At 38.8% G+C, this 14,717-nt stretch overlaps 1 protein-coding gene across 1 annotated transcript; it reads right to left on the reverse strand.

Moving 5' to 3' along the window:
• Nucleotides 1-1,457: 1,457 nt before the first annotated feature.
• Nucleotides 1,458-13,277, reverse strand: akt2 (v-akt murine thymoma viral oncogene homolog 2). The gene is made up of 14 exons (XM_034114727.1): nucleotides 12,768-13,277; nucleotides 10,259-10,426; nucleotides 9,918-10,049; nucleotides 9,688-9,799; nucleotides 8,326-8,479; nucleotides 7,525-7,656; nucleotides 7,348-7,413; nucleotides 7,189-7,257; nucleotides 6,972-7,094; nucleotides 6,748-6,876; nucleotides 6,029-6,243; nucleotides 4,701-4,788; nucleotides 3,490-3,592; nucleotides 1,458-3,393 (listed from the first exon to the last, which is right to left on the reverse strand). The coding sequence occupies exons 2-14, from the start codon at nucleotides 10,302-10,304 to the stop codon at nucleotides 3,314-3,316; spliced, it is 1,449 nt and encodes a 482-aa protein (XP_033970618.1). The 5' UTR covers nucleotides 10,305-10,426; nucleotides 12,768-13,277; the 3' UTR covers nucleotides 1,458-3,313.
• Nucleotides 13,278-14,717: the final 1,440 nt, after the last annotated feature.

Genomic DNA, 14,717 nt, shown 5'->3' on the forward strand with positions numbered 1-14,717 from the left:
CACAAAAAGTATAGGACCAGGCTTTACAAAAGTGGATAATGTAAATCTATTTATTTATTGTGTTAAATGGCCTCAATAGCTATGGCATGAAGACGGCATCTGTTGCAGTGGATTACACAAGAGTGTGCAGGTGTACAGTTTAAAAATAGCAAAAGAAAGACACAGACACAGATTTATTCAGTAAAAATGTTTACTGGCACATTATAGTTGCAAATGTTATAAGCTACCATATTGTAGCAGGTATCACCCATTACATTGTGAAGTCTTGCACAGGGGGGCTGAAACTGTCTACCAGGACAATGTCCTCCCCTTATAGATTGCTTTTTTCATTGCCATCTGAGCCTCAACTAACAGCAACCAGCAAAAAAAGAAAAGAAACTTGTTACACCAGCATCAGGTGTGACATTCGTGACAGTTGCACACATTCAAATATACAGAGAAGCAAGGTAAACATAGTAAAGCTGCAAATCAAATACTACAAGCTGCAGGCCTCCGACTCTACCAATGCTGCATTCGCCTTCAAGCTTCTTTTTTTTTGGTATTTACACAATAGTGAGGAGGCACTTGTTGTGCCTGTGTATGCCTACAGGAGAGGTCAGGGGTATTAACTTGCATGTTCAGCTGTGAAGCATTGCTTAAAGCGTGGCCAGCAGCGAGGTTCAGAGTATGGCTTCACAACCAATATTAAAAAAGTTCAGCAGCACCCCCTTATGGCCATGATAGCAATGAAGGCAAATCCACAGTGGAGTCCCATCAGTGCAGTGGTTCTGAAATCCCATCCTGCCGTTTCCAAAGCAGGACACTAGGCTAGAGTATGATGGCTGTGCCTGAGCCAGTGAGAAGAGGTGCTGGAGTTGTGAACTGTAAATCAAAGCCATTCGATCACAATATCATCTGCAGGAACTGGGGCCACCTGCTGCCCGACGATCAGTCAAATACCTGCTGCTTTTCTGTGTCCTGATCCCCACTTTCACTCATACATCTCACGGTCACGCACACAAACTTAATGAAAACAAATTCATAAGTGACATGACAGGTATCACAGAGAATGCTGATAGAGGTTTTTCAAACCCTTCAAACTGAGTGAGCTGAGTGCTCTGCAGAGAATGGTATCAAACTACTGATTTCATTATTACATTGTTTAAGCATTGCCTGGAAAAATATATATTTTGTATGTGTTCTGCAGGATGTAGACATGTTTTAACTGTTTAGACGATCTTATCTTTAGTTAAAAAAAACTATCATGTGACCAATTTAAATTTCCCTTGATAATACTTTATTATAAATGTATGCAACATGTATGTTCAGAACTAATGGACATTATAATGCTAACCATAAATTACCAGCCCATTCAAAATCCAATCACTGATTGTTACCATCTTAGCAAAATAAGCATTCCCCCATTGGAAACCCATTGAAATGAAGAACGTAATAAAAAAAAAAGAAAGCCATTTAAAAACGTTTAATATATAACTTTTATATAATGTATACTTAAACAAGACAATGTGTCTTCCAAAATTTGAGAAATAGATGGACAAAAAAGGAGAATAAACAAAACAATGACAAACAAAAAAAGATCATGATGTTCCTTTAGTGAAGCTCTACGAGCAACCAACAACTCTTCCAGCACAATGGAATATAAAATGCTTGTGTTTAAAATGAACATGTTATCGTGTGTTGTAATGACTCAAAAGTATGCATATTTTCATTTCAACGTATCAAAACATCAGCTGGAGTTTTGATTAGTTCCCCTTCTGCGGGTTGAAGGTTGGTCGAACAGCTCATGCAGTGTTTAGTTGGATTGTAAAACTGCAGACTTTTTTTCCAAGACATACAAACCCAGCGATTGAAGTGCCTTTAACACCGCATTGAAGAAAAACATGCACGAAAAAAGGATCTAAACATAAGATGTGGAATCATTTGAAGTGTTAAACGCCCACCAAGTCAGTCGATTTTTGGCCTCATTATAAAGACTTAACGATTTAACTCATTCTTTAAATACGGGAACATTCAAAAAAATATCTTTAAAACTTACACTGATATTACAAATAGATAATGAACAAAAGATTGGTTCCTAACTCTTCAGCAAGGGAGTGAGAATTACTGGATTGAGGACAGCGAATGGCTGCGTGCGTCTATATTGGTCTTTCTTTACAAGTCGGGGAACTGCTGTGAAGTCTCTTTCTTTTTAAATCTTACTATCTTAAACACATATTGAAGCGACTGGCCTTAATGAAAACATACACCAATAACCGGCAGCTAGTTTGTCGTGAAGTCAGTCTGGACACTGTACTCTAAGGAAATGACTGCTGCTTCACTTTGCATCCAACTACGATCCAATGCATTGGATCGTAGTTTCTTTTCCTAAGCTCCAAGATGGTCACAGCAATCCTAAATCACATGCTTGTTCCCTTTAGAAAAGGCCATTGAGTGTGTCGCGTAGTGTCCTCTCTAGTTGATGTTCCAGCAATAGTTTGAAAACATGCACGAAAACAGACAAAAATGGAGGGTTGAGAATCAAAAAAATGGTTGTTCATACATCCTCCTGCACTCCTATGCACTCACGCTGCACATTCACCCGCTCATACATACGTGCAGTGCAAACACAGAAATGGCAACCCTCCTCCCATCTCCCCTCTACTGTAGGAACGGTCCCACCCATGATTTGTAACAGCAAGTTCCAGAAAGAGCACTTGTTAAAAAAAGAAAAGAAATATGGCCTTACATTTAAAACCGTAACAATCGATGAAATAAAAATCTGCCTTTTAGCCCAAATCTTTTTCCGTAATTTGATTTTGTTAAAATGCTATCAAGTACGTCTGTGTATATATAGATGCAGTCTATGCATGGGTTGGTGTGTGTGTGTGTGTGTGTGTGTGTGTGTGTGTGTGTGTGTGTGTGTGGGTACAGCTGGTAGAGAGGTGGTACTTGCTGGCATAACCTGGTTTTCAAAGTGTCAAGGCTTTGATGTGGTGCCCCAGTGCAGCGGACGTCCTGCAGGAGGACCTAAAGCCCCCCCCCCCCCCCCCCAGAGACAAAGCTGCCAGTCTCTCCACACAAACCTTCTGAGGTCAGTCATTCACGGCCCGTGTGTTCGTCTCATACTCCATGATCCCCGTCTTGTCTGAATAGCCAGGATATGTGTGTGTGTGTGTGTGTGTGTGTGTGTACGTGCATTAAACACCCAATGAAAATGTGTCTTGTGCAAGTTTCTGTGTGTGTCATTCCCCAGCAGTGCAGGTGTGTGTGTGTGTGTGTGTGTGGGATTGTGATCGTGTGTTAGCCTGCCTGCTTGTTTCAAGAGTCTGAGTGATCATTCCCGTATGCTGGCGGAGTAGGAGAACTGAGGGAAGTGCGTGCGCTGATCGGTGTCCTCTGCGTCTAAACTATCAACTGGAGTATACAAAAGGAGAGAAGACAGAGATAAACGTGTTAACCCTCAAATAAATCCAAACTTGGAGCACAACAAAAAGCACACGATATACTCACACTTGTCAGGCGGCGTTATTGTTATGGTTTGTGCTGTGAACTCATCATCAAAGTAACGCGTGTCCGTCTCCGATGTCACCTGGGGTTTGAACGGGGGAATGAGCTGAGGAGAAAAAATACAATCGGTCATTTTACATCAAATTACATTCTATTTAGCTAAATGATAGAGGGCTTGATAGATCAAAAGTGACTTCAAATAAGTTAAAGTGGACCTATTATGCTATATTGGAAAAATATATTGTAGGGCCATACCTATACAAAACATGTCTGTGAAGTTTTTTGATTAAAATACCAAACAGTTCACCCATTGTAGCCATGCCTCATACTGCTCAAACCCCTCTTTTGCAGCCCTGTTAGAGAAACGCGGATTTTGGGTCCTTAGCTTGAAAAAAAAAAAAGAAGGCGGAGCTAATGCCTGATCAGAATTCTACCGGAGATAAAGTTAAATTCTGCTGTGATAAAATGCCATCCTGTTCTAAACCACATCAAGGATTATTTCTGAAACAGTATGGAGCTCAAAAACTTTTTCTCTTGTAGGTTTATCACAAGGTGAGTTCTTTTTTTATTTCCTGCTTTTTAAACACATTACACAGTACAGGTTAGCTCTGAGTGTTAGCGAGGCTTGCTAATGTAAACAAAGACGGGATTACGTCCAAAACACGTCAGGCATTGTTTCTGATAGCAACTCTCTGTGGGTCCGCCGCCGATTTGACGTCATATCGGCAGCAAATCTGTATCCGCTCGTTCTACCCCCGTTTTTAAAAGATTTGTGTACGGAGGAAAAGAGAAAGGGTTTTATTTTCTGACGCTGCGTGTGAGTTCCCAGACGCACCGGGGACACATATTTATGTATAAAAGACGTCAAAGTGCATTTTGCATGATAGGTTCCCTTTAAATCAACCAAGATACAAACTAAAAACTGAAAGAATCATGCAAGTACATTATCAATAAGTGCTTCTGCATTGGATTCAAATAAGCCAAACATTTTTAACTGTTTTTATTATATGTTATATTATATTGGCCAAGGTGACGTCATAACGGGTAGGTTACATCCTACAGGGGAAGATGTGTAAACTTCCTGCCGTCATGATATCAATGTGGAGCTTGTTCCAACACGTTGGAGCCAGGATAGCTTGTTATTGTTATGTTTTTTCACACCCTGAACATCCTATGAACTGCCACGTCATTTGTTTATTTCCTCAGAATCTCACCTTTTTCTCAAGAACATCCTGCCAGTTGATGGAGGTGAAGAACTTGTGGCTCATCACTTCTTTGGCATCATCTGCGCCGCCCCCGAGCCTGTAAACAAAACAAAAACAGCATCATCATCTCCACCCACTCACCAGCTACCTTTATTTATACAGATAATTGTGCAAACACCGAGCACTTCTGCCGTGTTGTTCCCTTCTGATAAATGTGTCTCTCATTTCCTCACAGGTGCTTGTGTTGGTAAGGCAGGCAGTGCTCAATGTACTACTTTTAGCAAGCTCTTCGATTGTTCCAAGAAACACTGGGGCTCGACAAAAACAACAATCAATTATGTCTGTGTTCGTGGCCGTTGAAAACTAATCAAGAAGGAACAAAGGTTTAATAATGTGGTTACTTATTTTATAGCTGGATTTGTGGGGGCCCTGAGCACAGAAGAAGATTCAGAAAACTAATCGAGTGTTACAGACATGGTGCAACATCGCAGGAAGGAAAGGTTTTTTTCTTGAGCTACACTGCTGCATCACTCTGTTTTTTTACTATTATACAAATTGTAACACTGACAATGTTTGATTTTTCTCCATTTTTGCATGTTATAACGTTACACATACATTTGAAAAAACATTGTCATCTTTGAAATAAGGCGAAAAATAATGTAATGATTTTTAAAAGAATACATACATGTCTACTGTATTGGCAGCTTTTCTTTTACACTAGCATATCAATATATCTACTTTGATGATATGTTGTGCTCAAGCTGGGGCTGCTCAATTAATCGTATTTTAATCGCAATTACGATTTTGGCTTGCAACGATTATGAAAACAACATAATCGAAATAAAACTATTTCTTTTAATAATTTGCATTTTTTTTTTGTTGAATTATACTTAAAGTTCAGGGTAATCAACTGTTAAAAACATACGGTTCACATTTTTTTTTTCAATAAATGGATGTTTTCAAAGTAAATGGATAATCATTTTTAATAATCGTGATATCAATTATTGAACCAAATAATCGAGATTATGATTTTTGCCATAATCGAGCAGCCCTAGCTCAAGCTATTTTTAAACGCTGCCTAATACAGTGACATGTCTTTGTTAAATGGCTTTGGTAAAACGTGATGTTTACAGAAAACTGACCTCAAGAAATATGTAGGAAACATGTTTTCATTTTGGTTAAATATCTTTAAAAATATCTTTGTGCAGAGTTGTGAGCCTTTCACACTACAGATAATCGTGAGACTCATTTTGATCCTGATTATCCAGACAAATTCTTATATTTACTAAATGAGGGTTTGATTCCCACGGTGTACGGCCTAGCTGCTAACCACACACCTTTGTTTGGGATCCTTTTTGAGCAGGCCGGCCAGCAGGGCCTTGGCCTCAGGAGCCAGGTTCTTGGGGAAGCGGATCTCCTCCATGAGGATGAGCTCAAAGAGACGCTCGTGGTCCTGGTTGTAGAAGGGCAACCGCCCACACATCATCTCGTACATCACCACGCCCAGCCCCCACCAGTCCACCGCCCGACCGTAGTCATTGTCCTCCAACACCTGGCAAGGTAGAACATTAAAAGAGTTGAGAGAAGAGAGGAATATCATCAAGAAACTATTTTTACTTATTTTCTTAAAAAATATATTAAAGTCCTTGTTTTTTGTATTAAAACAAAAGGAGGTTGTCCTTTCTAGATTTATTTTTGGAAAGGATTGAGAGAGCAAACTTTCTTCTCCCAGGAACCTGTTTATCGCAAATGCTCTGTAGGTCAATTCACATTTCCTAAGTGTTAGTATGTTATCATTATGGTAGCCAAAGCACCAAAACTGTGATTTACCACCAGCTCTCCCAGCTGAACTACTGTTCACACTGCTTTTTCCCTTAGTGCCCCACGAGGCATCAACAAAGTAGCTCCAAAATGTTCAGACATGAAACTACCGTCCTATCAAAAGTTAAGATTCCATAGAATAGATTTCATCACCTGCATGGCATCAGGGCACATTTACATAAACATGGTGACAGAAACATAATAATGTGTGATTCCTCAGCCGTGGTGAAGTTACCTCTGGTGCCAGGTACTCAGGGGTTCCACAGAAGGTTTTCATGGTGGCACCGTCCGTGATCCCCTCTTTACACAGACCGAAGTCTGTAATCTTTATGTGGCCGTCCTTGTCCAACATGAGGTTCTCCAGCTGTGCAGGGAGAGATTTAGTTTACAGTCAAATTATTACAAATATTCCTTCAGCTTGTTTACTAATTTAATACAATACTCATAACAAGATCTTACCTTTAAATCCCTGTAAACTACATTGCGTGAGTGTAGGTACTCCAGTGCTGACACTATTTCTGCACCATAAAATCTTGCTCTGTCCTCTGAGAACACTCTGTCTCGTGATAAGTGAAAGAAGAGCTGAAAAAGAATAAAGAAAGAAGGGACAGGAGTAAGGTCATATGTAGGTGTATTAACACATCAGTGGGTCAGGTGAAAAAGAGAAAAAACTTACTTCTCCACCATTTGCATACTCCATCACAAAGCATAGCCGGTCATGAGTTTGAAATGCATATTTTAGTGTCTGTAGAGGGAAACATATTTTAACATCCTGACAGTTCCTTCATTTTGTAAAGTGCAAAATAAAGCAACAGTACCAGCACTAGTAACTCACCGTTAGAAAGGGATGCCGCGTATTTTGGAGAACTCTGCTTTCTGTAACAGTGTGTGCCACTTCATCCTAGAGGAGTACACACACAAAGTTACATTGAGTACATGCAAAGATAATAATATGTAACATTACTGTTCAAGAACTCTGTAAAGTCTAGATATTATGGTGATTGGCACTTACTTTAGCAATGATGACTTCTTTGCGGAGGATTTTCATGGCGTAGTACATCCCTGTGGCCTTCTCCTTCACCAGGATAACTTTACCAAATGTCCCTTTTCCCAGAAGCTTCAGATAGTCAAAATCACACATGTTCTGCAGAAAACACAATTAAAGAAAAGCTGTGACGAAGATGCATATATAATATACACATGTATTAGTGCACTACATATGCTGTGTCCCAAAAAACAAACACACACAAACTTATTTTGTGCAAATGAGATACGACATGCTGAAAATGTATTAATATTTCCCCCGAAATTACATAATGAATCTTTTAAATTACATAATGAATCTTTTAAATTACATAATGAATCTTTTAAATTACATAATGAATCTTTTAAATTACATTACAAAGACACCGTGAATCTGAATTTGATTTTTCTGACCGTTGCTCTATTGCAGAATAAAATACAAATTATTAAACAAATATATATATTTATATAAAACACAAGTATAAGTAGTAAACTAAAATAAAAGATCAAATAAAAAAACAGAGTTAGATATCACTGTAAACATAAGAAGTTAAAGTAATAATTACAATAACATTTTGTAATTGTTTAAAGTCAAGGAATAAATATAGATGTTTAGTTTGTTATAAGTCTCCTACATATAAAATAATCACAAAAAACATATATACACAAATGTTGCTCTGCATCATATAAAGGTTGCTTCACCCAAACATATTGAGAAAGATTTAAAGGCTTAGCGTTTAAACAAGTTGCAAACCCTCGGCTGCCAGGCTCAGCTAGTGCAAATACTGACCACTTTTGTGCGTAATTTGGACACAGCGATCTCCATCTCCTCCGTGCCGCTGATGTCACTTGGTGAGCCAAATTTAATCTCCATGGGCTCCTCGTCATGCTGCTGACTCTTCAGGCCGTTTGCCACCGCCTGGATCGATCGCATCCACTCCTCCCTAACCCCGAAGGAAACACACATTAAATCTAGCCATGTCTACATTACTCTGAATATAAACATCTGAATTGGCAGGAGTCCTGCCTGAAGGTACACAGTATAGTAGTAGTAGTAGTAGTAGTAGTAGTAGCACTGATGTTTGTTTTGTAAACTCTTTGTACTCCGACAGATGGTTCAGACGTTGTGCCAAAATATATATCTTAAAAGGACAAACAGGAGTCTAGCGGCCTACATTTGGGAAGTAGAGGATAATCTGGGGGGCTGCTGGGATTTGGGCAGAGCCGATTTAAACAACATTTGATGACGATTGCTTGGGTTGTGGGGGGAATAATCATGTTTAATCTGGAACTGAATTCTATTTCGAGCAGGAGGGTCTTTTCTACTCTTGCAAAGTACAAATTATTTCTTAGTATTGAGGCCCTTTGTCCGTATCTTTCTGTCCTTATTAATTTAACTCATGTTTGATAATATCTTTACGAGTTCTATTCTCAGCAAATGAGGATGTGGTTAGGTTTAGTAAAACAGTTATAGAAAATAAGTAAATGAGACTGTCTAAAATATCTCTGGACTATTTACATTACACACCGGGGAGAGGACACCCGACCTTTAACTGCAGACTACCTTCAAGCTACAAGTAAAGTTACATCTAATTATATCAATAATGACACATCACAATGTCACGCAGAAGAGTGCCTTAGACTGAGTAGAGTGAGTGAGGCAGAGAAGACATGCCATATACGTATTGAGGATAATAGTGGTAGTTTACGTGTTCATTTGATTAGCTAATCTCAAAAAGCCGCTAGCCTGATTGCAGACTCTTCTAAAACTTTTTTAATTTAATTAATTGTATTTATTCTGGTTTTATTCAGTCCTGTGTTTATTGACTCTGTTGGCATTTAGTGTTTTTATCAATCGGTTTAATGACTGGGAGGGGGGTTAGTATTTTTTTTTTGGAGCACCCTTTGTGCATGAAAATGGCTATATAAATAAAGTTTGAATAATTGAAAACAAATGTTCATCTTTGCTGTTTTATTGTATAAATGTTTATATTAATCCGGTTTTTCAGTGTAGACTGTTTCACATGTAAATGAATGTGAAATATACTGGTGGCCAACCACAGATGACTCACATTTTAATAGGGTTTTGTCTTCAAAACAGACAGACAGAAAATACGATTAGAAATAAAACTCTGAAATGAATGTGTTTTACCTCTCTTCGTTGCTGTCTACATGGAAGGTGCGCTCGATAACAGAGGTCCATTGCAGGCATCGAATGACAAATGTGTTGGGCCTTGGGCGCTCTGTCTTCATCAGCTGGCATTCTGTAAGCAGAGACACATCAGCCAACACCGAACAACTCAAGGCAGCGACAACAAAACATCAAACCACTTCTCGGAGTTTAATCCGCCACTTATTTGCCAGCAAGATTGGAAAACCGACCTGCGACTGAGAAGTTGTTGAGCGGTGGGAGGCTGTGGTCACTGGACACCTCGGGCTTCTCTTTGTAGCCGATGAAGGATCCATCGCTCTTTAAGATGAAGTAACGAGGCCGCCATGTTTTAATGTATTCACCTGGAAGACAGACAGATTTTGATCCAAATCGGTTTTAATGTTTGACACCTTGCTCATGTGTTTGTCAAAATATTATCACAGTGAGGAGACTCCAACTTACAAGCCAAAGAGGGAAGTACTTAATAATAAAAGGTATAGATTTTTTAACATACACTATTACATTTATGTCAACCCAGATGATGGATGGTGAACACAAGGGGCCCCCTTACCTCTCTTGTGGAGCCATCCCTCTCTAACAACACTGACTTCATTCATGCTGGGGCAGAAGACTGTCTGCGTTGGGAGGGGCTGCAGACAAGCTGGTGGAAATTGTGCAAACGGTTCCTATTGGTCAAGTCCCTGAGAGTGGCTCAGATAAAAAATATATCATGTAACACCTGCAGGAAAAGGAACAGAAAGAAATACTGTAAATGCAGAATACACGGGTGTCAAACTACCTATAAAAGACAAAAACAATGCTAATCGTAGCATGGCGTAACTTTGACATGTGACTACAACTCAGATACAAACAATGGTATTCATATTAAAAGATTTTTTTTTTATCACAAGCCTGTTTTTTCTTTGTGACTCAGTTTAGACTATTTACAATTTATGGCTGTACAGAATAGTTTGAAGCTTCAATAATAACATTAAAATATGATTTTCTATATTTAACATTTAAATGCTGAGCAGCTTTTATGAGATAAAGATTAGGCTACGATAATATTATTAGTATTATACTATTTATAGAATTATATCCTGAGGCTGCGAAGGATAATTTCAGACGAGCATTGATCCAAACATTCCCAATAACTCCAGATCATTGTAGGTGAGAAAAACCCATTCACTTTTTACATATAAACAGTTGTTTAAATGAGGCCTGAAGAAGGTTTGAATACAGCCAGGAAGGGGGAGAAGAAGACAAAGTGAAAACATTTCTGGAAACATAGGAAACTTTCTGTGTATTGCGCTTGATGCCTATCTAAGTGTTGTCACCACAGCACTGCGCTTGAATAAATTCCTCACCTTCGGAGGCACTCTGTTTCCTTGAAACACAACTCCACAACAACGAAAAGTGCTGACATCTGCAAGTCTGCTCACAGCCTTATATCTGATCATCTGACACTTAGGACAGTGACATCCAAAACAGGACTAGCATAATGACTATAATAAGATATAATAAGATCTCATGCAAACCAACAGAGATGCAAATCAGAGATGCCGTGTCAAAATACATCTAAATTATATATACAGTACATTATGGGACCTATACAACCGATATAACCATAAGCAAAATGTCTGTAAAGCGCTGTATTTCTAATGTAATAGCCTCCCACAGCTCTTGCTGAATGTTTGTGGAGAGGCCTTGGTGATCCAGGGTCAGCCCTGAATCAACAGCTTATGTTAGATAATAGGTTTAACAGAATTTCACAATATTTCAGTGAAAGTGATGGGGTTGAATATTACAGTGCATACAGTCACCAGAACACAAAGCCTGTTTGAACTGCTTTGTTTACAAAGATAAAAACAGATAAGGGTTCCCACGACTTCAGACTCTGTTATGACCGGCAGAGGTGCATCCACGGTTGTTCATAAATGTACTCATACTTATCTGAAGGGCTAAAATAATACGTGCTGCTATTTGAGAAATATGAAGCACAACTGCACGTTGTACACCAATAAGCAGTGTTGGAAGAAGTACTCAGATCCGTTACTTAAGTACAATTACAATTGTCTTAAGATACTCCACTACAAGTAAAAGTCCTGATTGCACAATGTTACTTAGGTAAAAGTATGAGCATTAAAATGTACTTAAAGTACAGAAAGTACTCATTCTGCACAATGGCCTATTTCATAATAATATAAAATAGTATGATGAGCTTAATGTACTTCAAGTATCAAAGCAAAAGTAGTACGTACAAGTTATGCATAATATTATCTTTACACAGTAATATTATTTGTAATACTGTTTTTAACACGTCAGCGTATTTTAGAATTGTATGTGGACCAAATACTGTGTAGATTAGTAGTACAGTACTGCATTTATAGCATATCAGCATATCGTGTGTTTATATGCGTAGTGCGTACAAAGTAACTGTTAGTGTAAGTACAAGAAGTAGAAGTATAAAGTAGCAATACATGGAAATACTCAAGTGATGTACAAATATATCATAAAATAAAGTAAGTACAGTACTTGTAAATAGTTACTTCTAAGGGCATCTAATATCTAGTCAAGCGTAAAGGTAATTGTCTTACATGTAAAGCTACTTGAGAAAACGGGTGTTTTTTTAAGCCAGTAAAAAGCAATACTTTACATTGCTACCCAGTTAGAATATTAACACAGTTAATCAATATCTGAAAAATTACATACCTAACCCTACCACAAGCTTCTCCGCGTAAACATTAACGTAGCGTCAACACATCCTCATCCTCTCAGTATCACATTTGTAGCTACTAGCTAACTGAACAAGAGTCAACAAACGTTACAAGTCCAAAGACGGGTCAGATGGCTTTTGTATGTTAGCTTAACAGTAAACAAGTTGCCAAAACACTTAAAATAAAGCTGATGAGCTGTTTGGCCAAGTGGTGCGACAGACAAGCAGTGAGGACACTGACCATGACCGCATTACGACCAAACAAGGCAGCTAGCCAAAATAGCTTTCAAGCTAACAGCTAGTTAGCATGTCGGTTAGCAACTTGCGCTACTTCTCCTCATTACCTTACTATGTCTTTCCTTACCTCGACTTCAGCGACAGAAATACTCCCAGCTGGTCTGCTCTTGAAGAGGCTCGGAGGTATGTTGTACAGAGCTCTCACCAGTTAGCACTTGAAGCGTGTGTGTATTGAACTCTGTCAATGATCACACAGCTAAGCTGCTCGCTGAGCTTGTTTTCTTCCCTCACAACAACAGCGTCGGCGGCGGCGTGCTTTGGGTCTGTTGCTGCTGCAGTGGCTCACTGAAGCGTATTGAAGCCAGCGAGAGAATAAAGTCCACCGAGCGCCTGAACTTGATGGATATTTATGTCGAACACGAGTACGTATAATGTCCAACTCCTCGGCAGATAAAAACCCCCTCTTTATGGGTTTAATGTGGTTAGTCGTCTGCTAAGCGTGGAAGGAAGCACTCCGTCCCAGGCAGACAGTACAGCAGCCCTGCAGACGCACGCAGCAGGAAGTGACGTAGAGGCCGGAGAGGGTCCACTGGTCCACTGCACCTGAACAGTCTGTGTGAAAGTACATCAAGTACCGCTACTGTAACCTTAACCTCCACACAACTGCACAGAGCTGCTGGACAGATTCTCTGACAGATAGGCACTGCGAATAAGGTTTAGAAAGTCGTGTAAAGTGTCCTGAAGAGGGTGTTGTTAGCCAGTGTCTCCACCTTCTCTTTTAAATAAATATGATATTTGACATAGGCTACATGACTTATGTAACATTTCCCCCCCAAAAGACCTAGGGGCTTTTTACCCTGAACAAAATGTTACATAAGTCATGTAGGCCTATGCCAAATATGATATTTGACATACATGATGTATGTAGGGGAGAGTGGGGTACAGTAAGTTGAGCCATTTTTTAGTTATGCTGTCCTCTAAGCAAGGAGAAATTATTACACATAGTAAAAATGAAAGCACACACCTATAATTCAAGATGTCTCCTATCAATGGCAATGATAAGAATTCATATTTGATCAAGGGCAGTGAAAATATTACTTCTAAAAAAAAAAAAGTCTTGTGGCTCAACTTGCCCCGGGTAAGGGGTAAGTTGATCCAGGTCAGGGGGTAAATTGAACCACTGTTCAAACTTGGGCATACCTGTTCAAACCTGGGCATACCTACACAAAATCTTAAAGGTAACTTTAAACAATAAATAACAAACCAAATACAAGTTTAGTTTTTCAAATATTTTTAATATAAATTTCGATTGAATTGATTGATTTTTTTTTAACATGTTAATAAAAGGAAAAGTAATCATACAAATGGTGATACAATTTCATACATCTTACCAATCAAACACAGGGTAAATTCAACTTTAAATGTAGCCTACAATGAGCTCTTATTATCAACTTGGCCTACTTTCATTAATTTCTCCATTGAAAAACTGGCTCAACTTACCCCAAGGCCCACGGTTCACTTTACCCCATAGCCACCATTTTAGAAAAAATAGTCTAGCATTAAAATTCAGAGTCATCTTTAGCTTAATGACTCACATGGTTTAATACGCTGCCAACACATCAACATATACAATATATTTGTTTAAACCTGGATACATTTTTTTTGACATGACAGCCGATATAGCTGACATCTAGAAAATGTACTTTGACAAGCAAAAAACGTTTTTTTGTAAAAATGTTTACTTACCAGACCACAATGAGCATCTCTCTTTCACAGGCAATGATAAATGGGAGAAGCTTGCATAATTTCTGGTCACGTGATTACAACTATAAGGCGTTGCCTGGTTACAGGGGGTGGTTCAACTTACCCACTGGCTCAACTACCCCCTTCTCCCCTAATGTAGCATTTTCCCCCCCAAAAGACCTAGGGGCTTGTTTCATTTTGATGGGGTGATACAAATGGATATTCAGAATTCCCCTTTGTAAAAAAAACATTCTGTTCCAGTAAAATATGAACATTATTAATAAAGTAATGCCTGCTTTGCATATGTAAACATTTCATTATTTTTGGTGCAACT

Source organism: Trematomus bernacchii, unplaced genomic scaffold, assembly GCF_902827165.1.
Source record: "Trematomus bernacchii unplaced genomic scaffold, fTreBer1.1, whole genome shotgun sequence".
NCBI lineage: Eukaryota > Metazoa > Chordata > Actinopteri > Perciformes > Nototheniidae > Trematomus > Trematomus bernacchii.

Bases quoted from the DNA above. Each gene is read 5' to 3' on its own strand.
- akt2 (XM_034114727.1), bottom strand. From the start codon at position 10,304: ATGAATGAAGTCAGTGTTGTTAGAGAGGGATGGCTCCACAAGAGAG. The intron at 10,050-10,258 runs GTAAGGGGGCCC...TCTGTCTTCCAG, and splicing joins GGGATGGCTCCACAAGAGAG to GTGAATACATTAAAACATGG. The intron at 7,414-7,524 runs GTAAGTGCCAAT...GTACTCCTCTAG, and splicing joins AAGAAGTCATCATTGCTAAA to GATGAAGTGGCACACACTGT.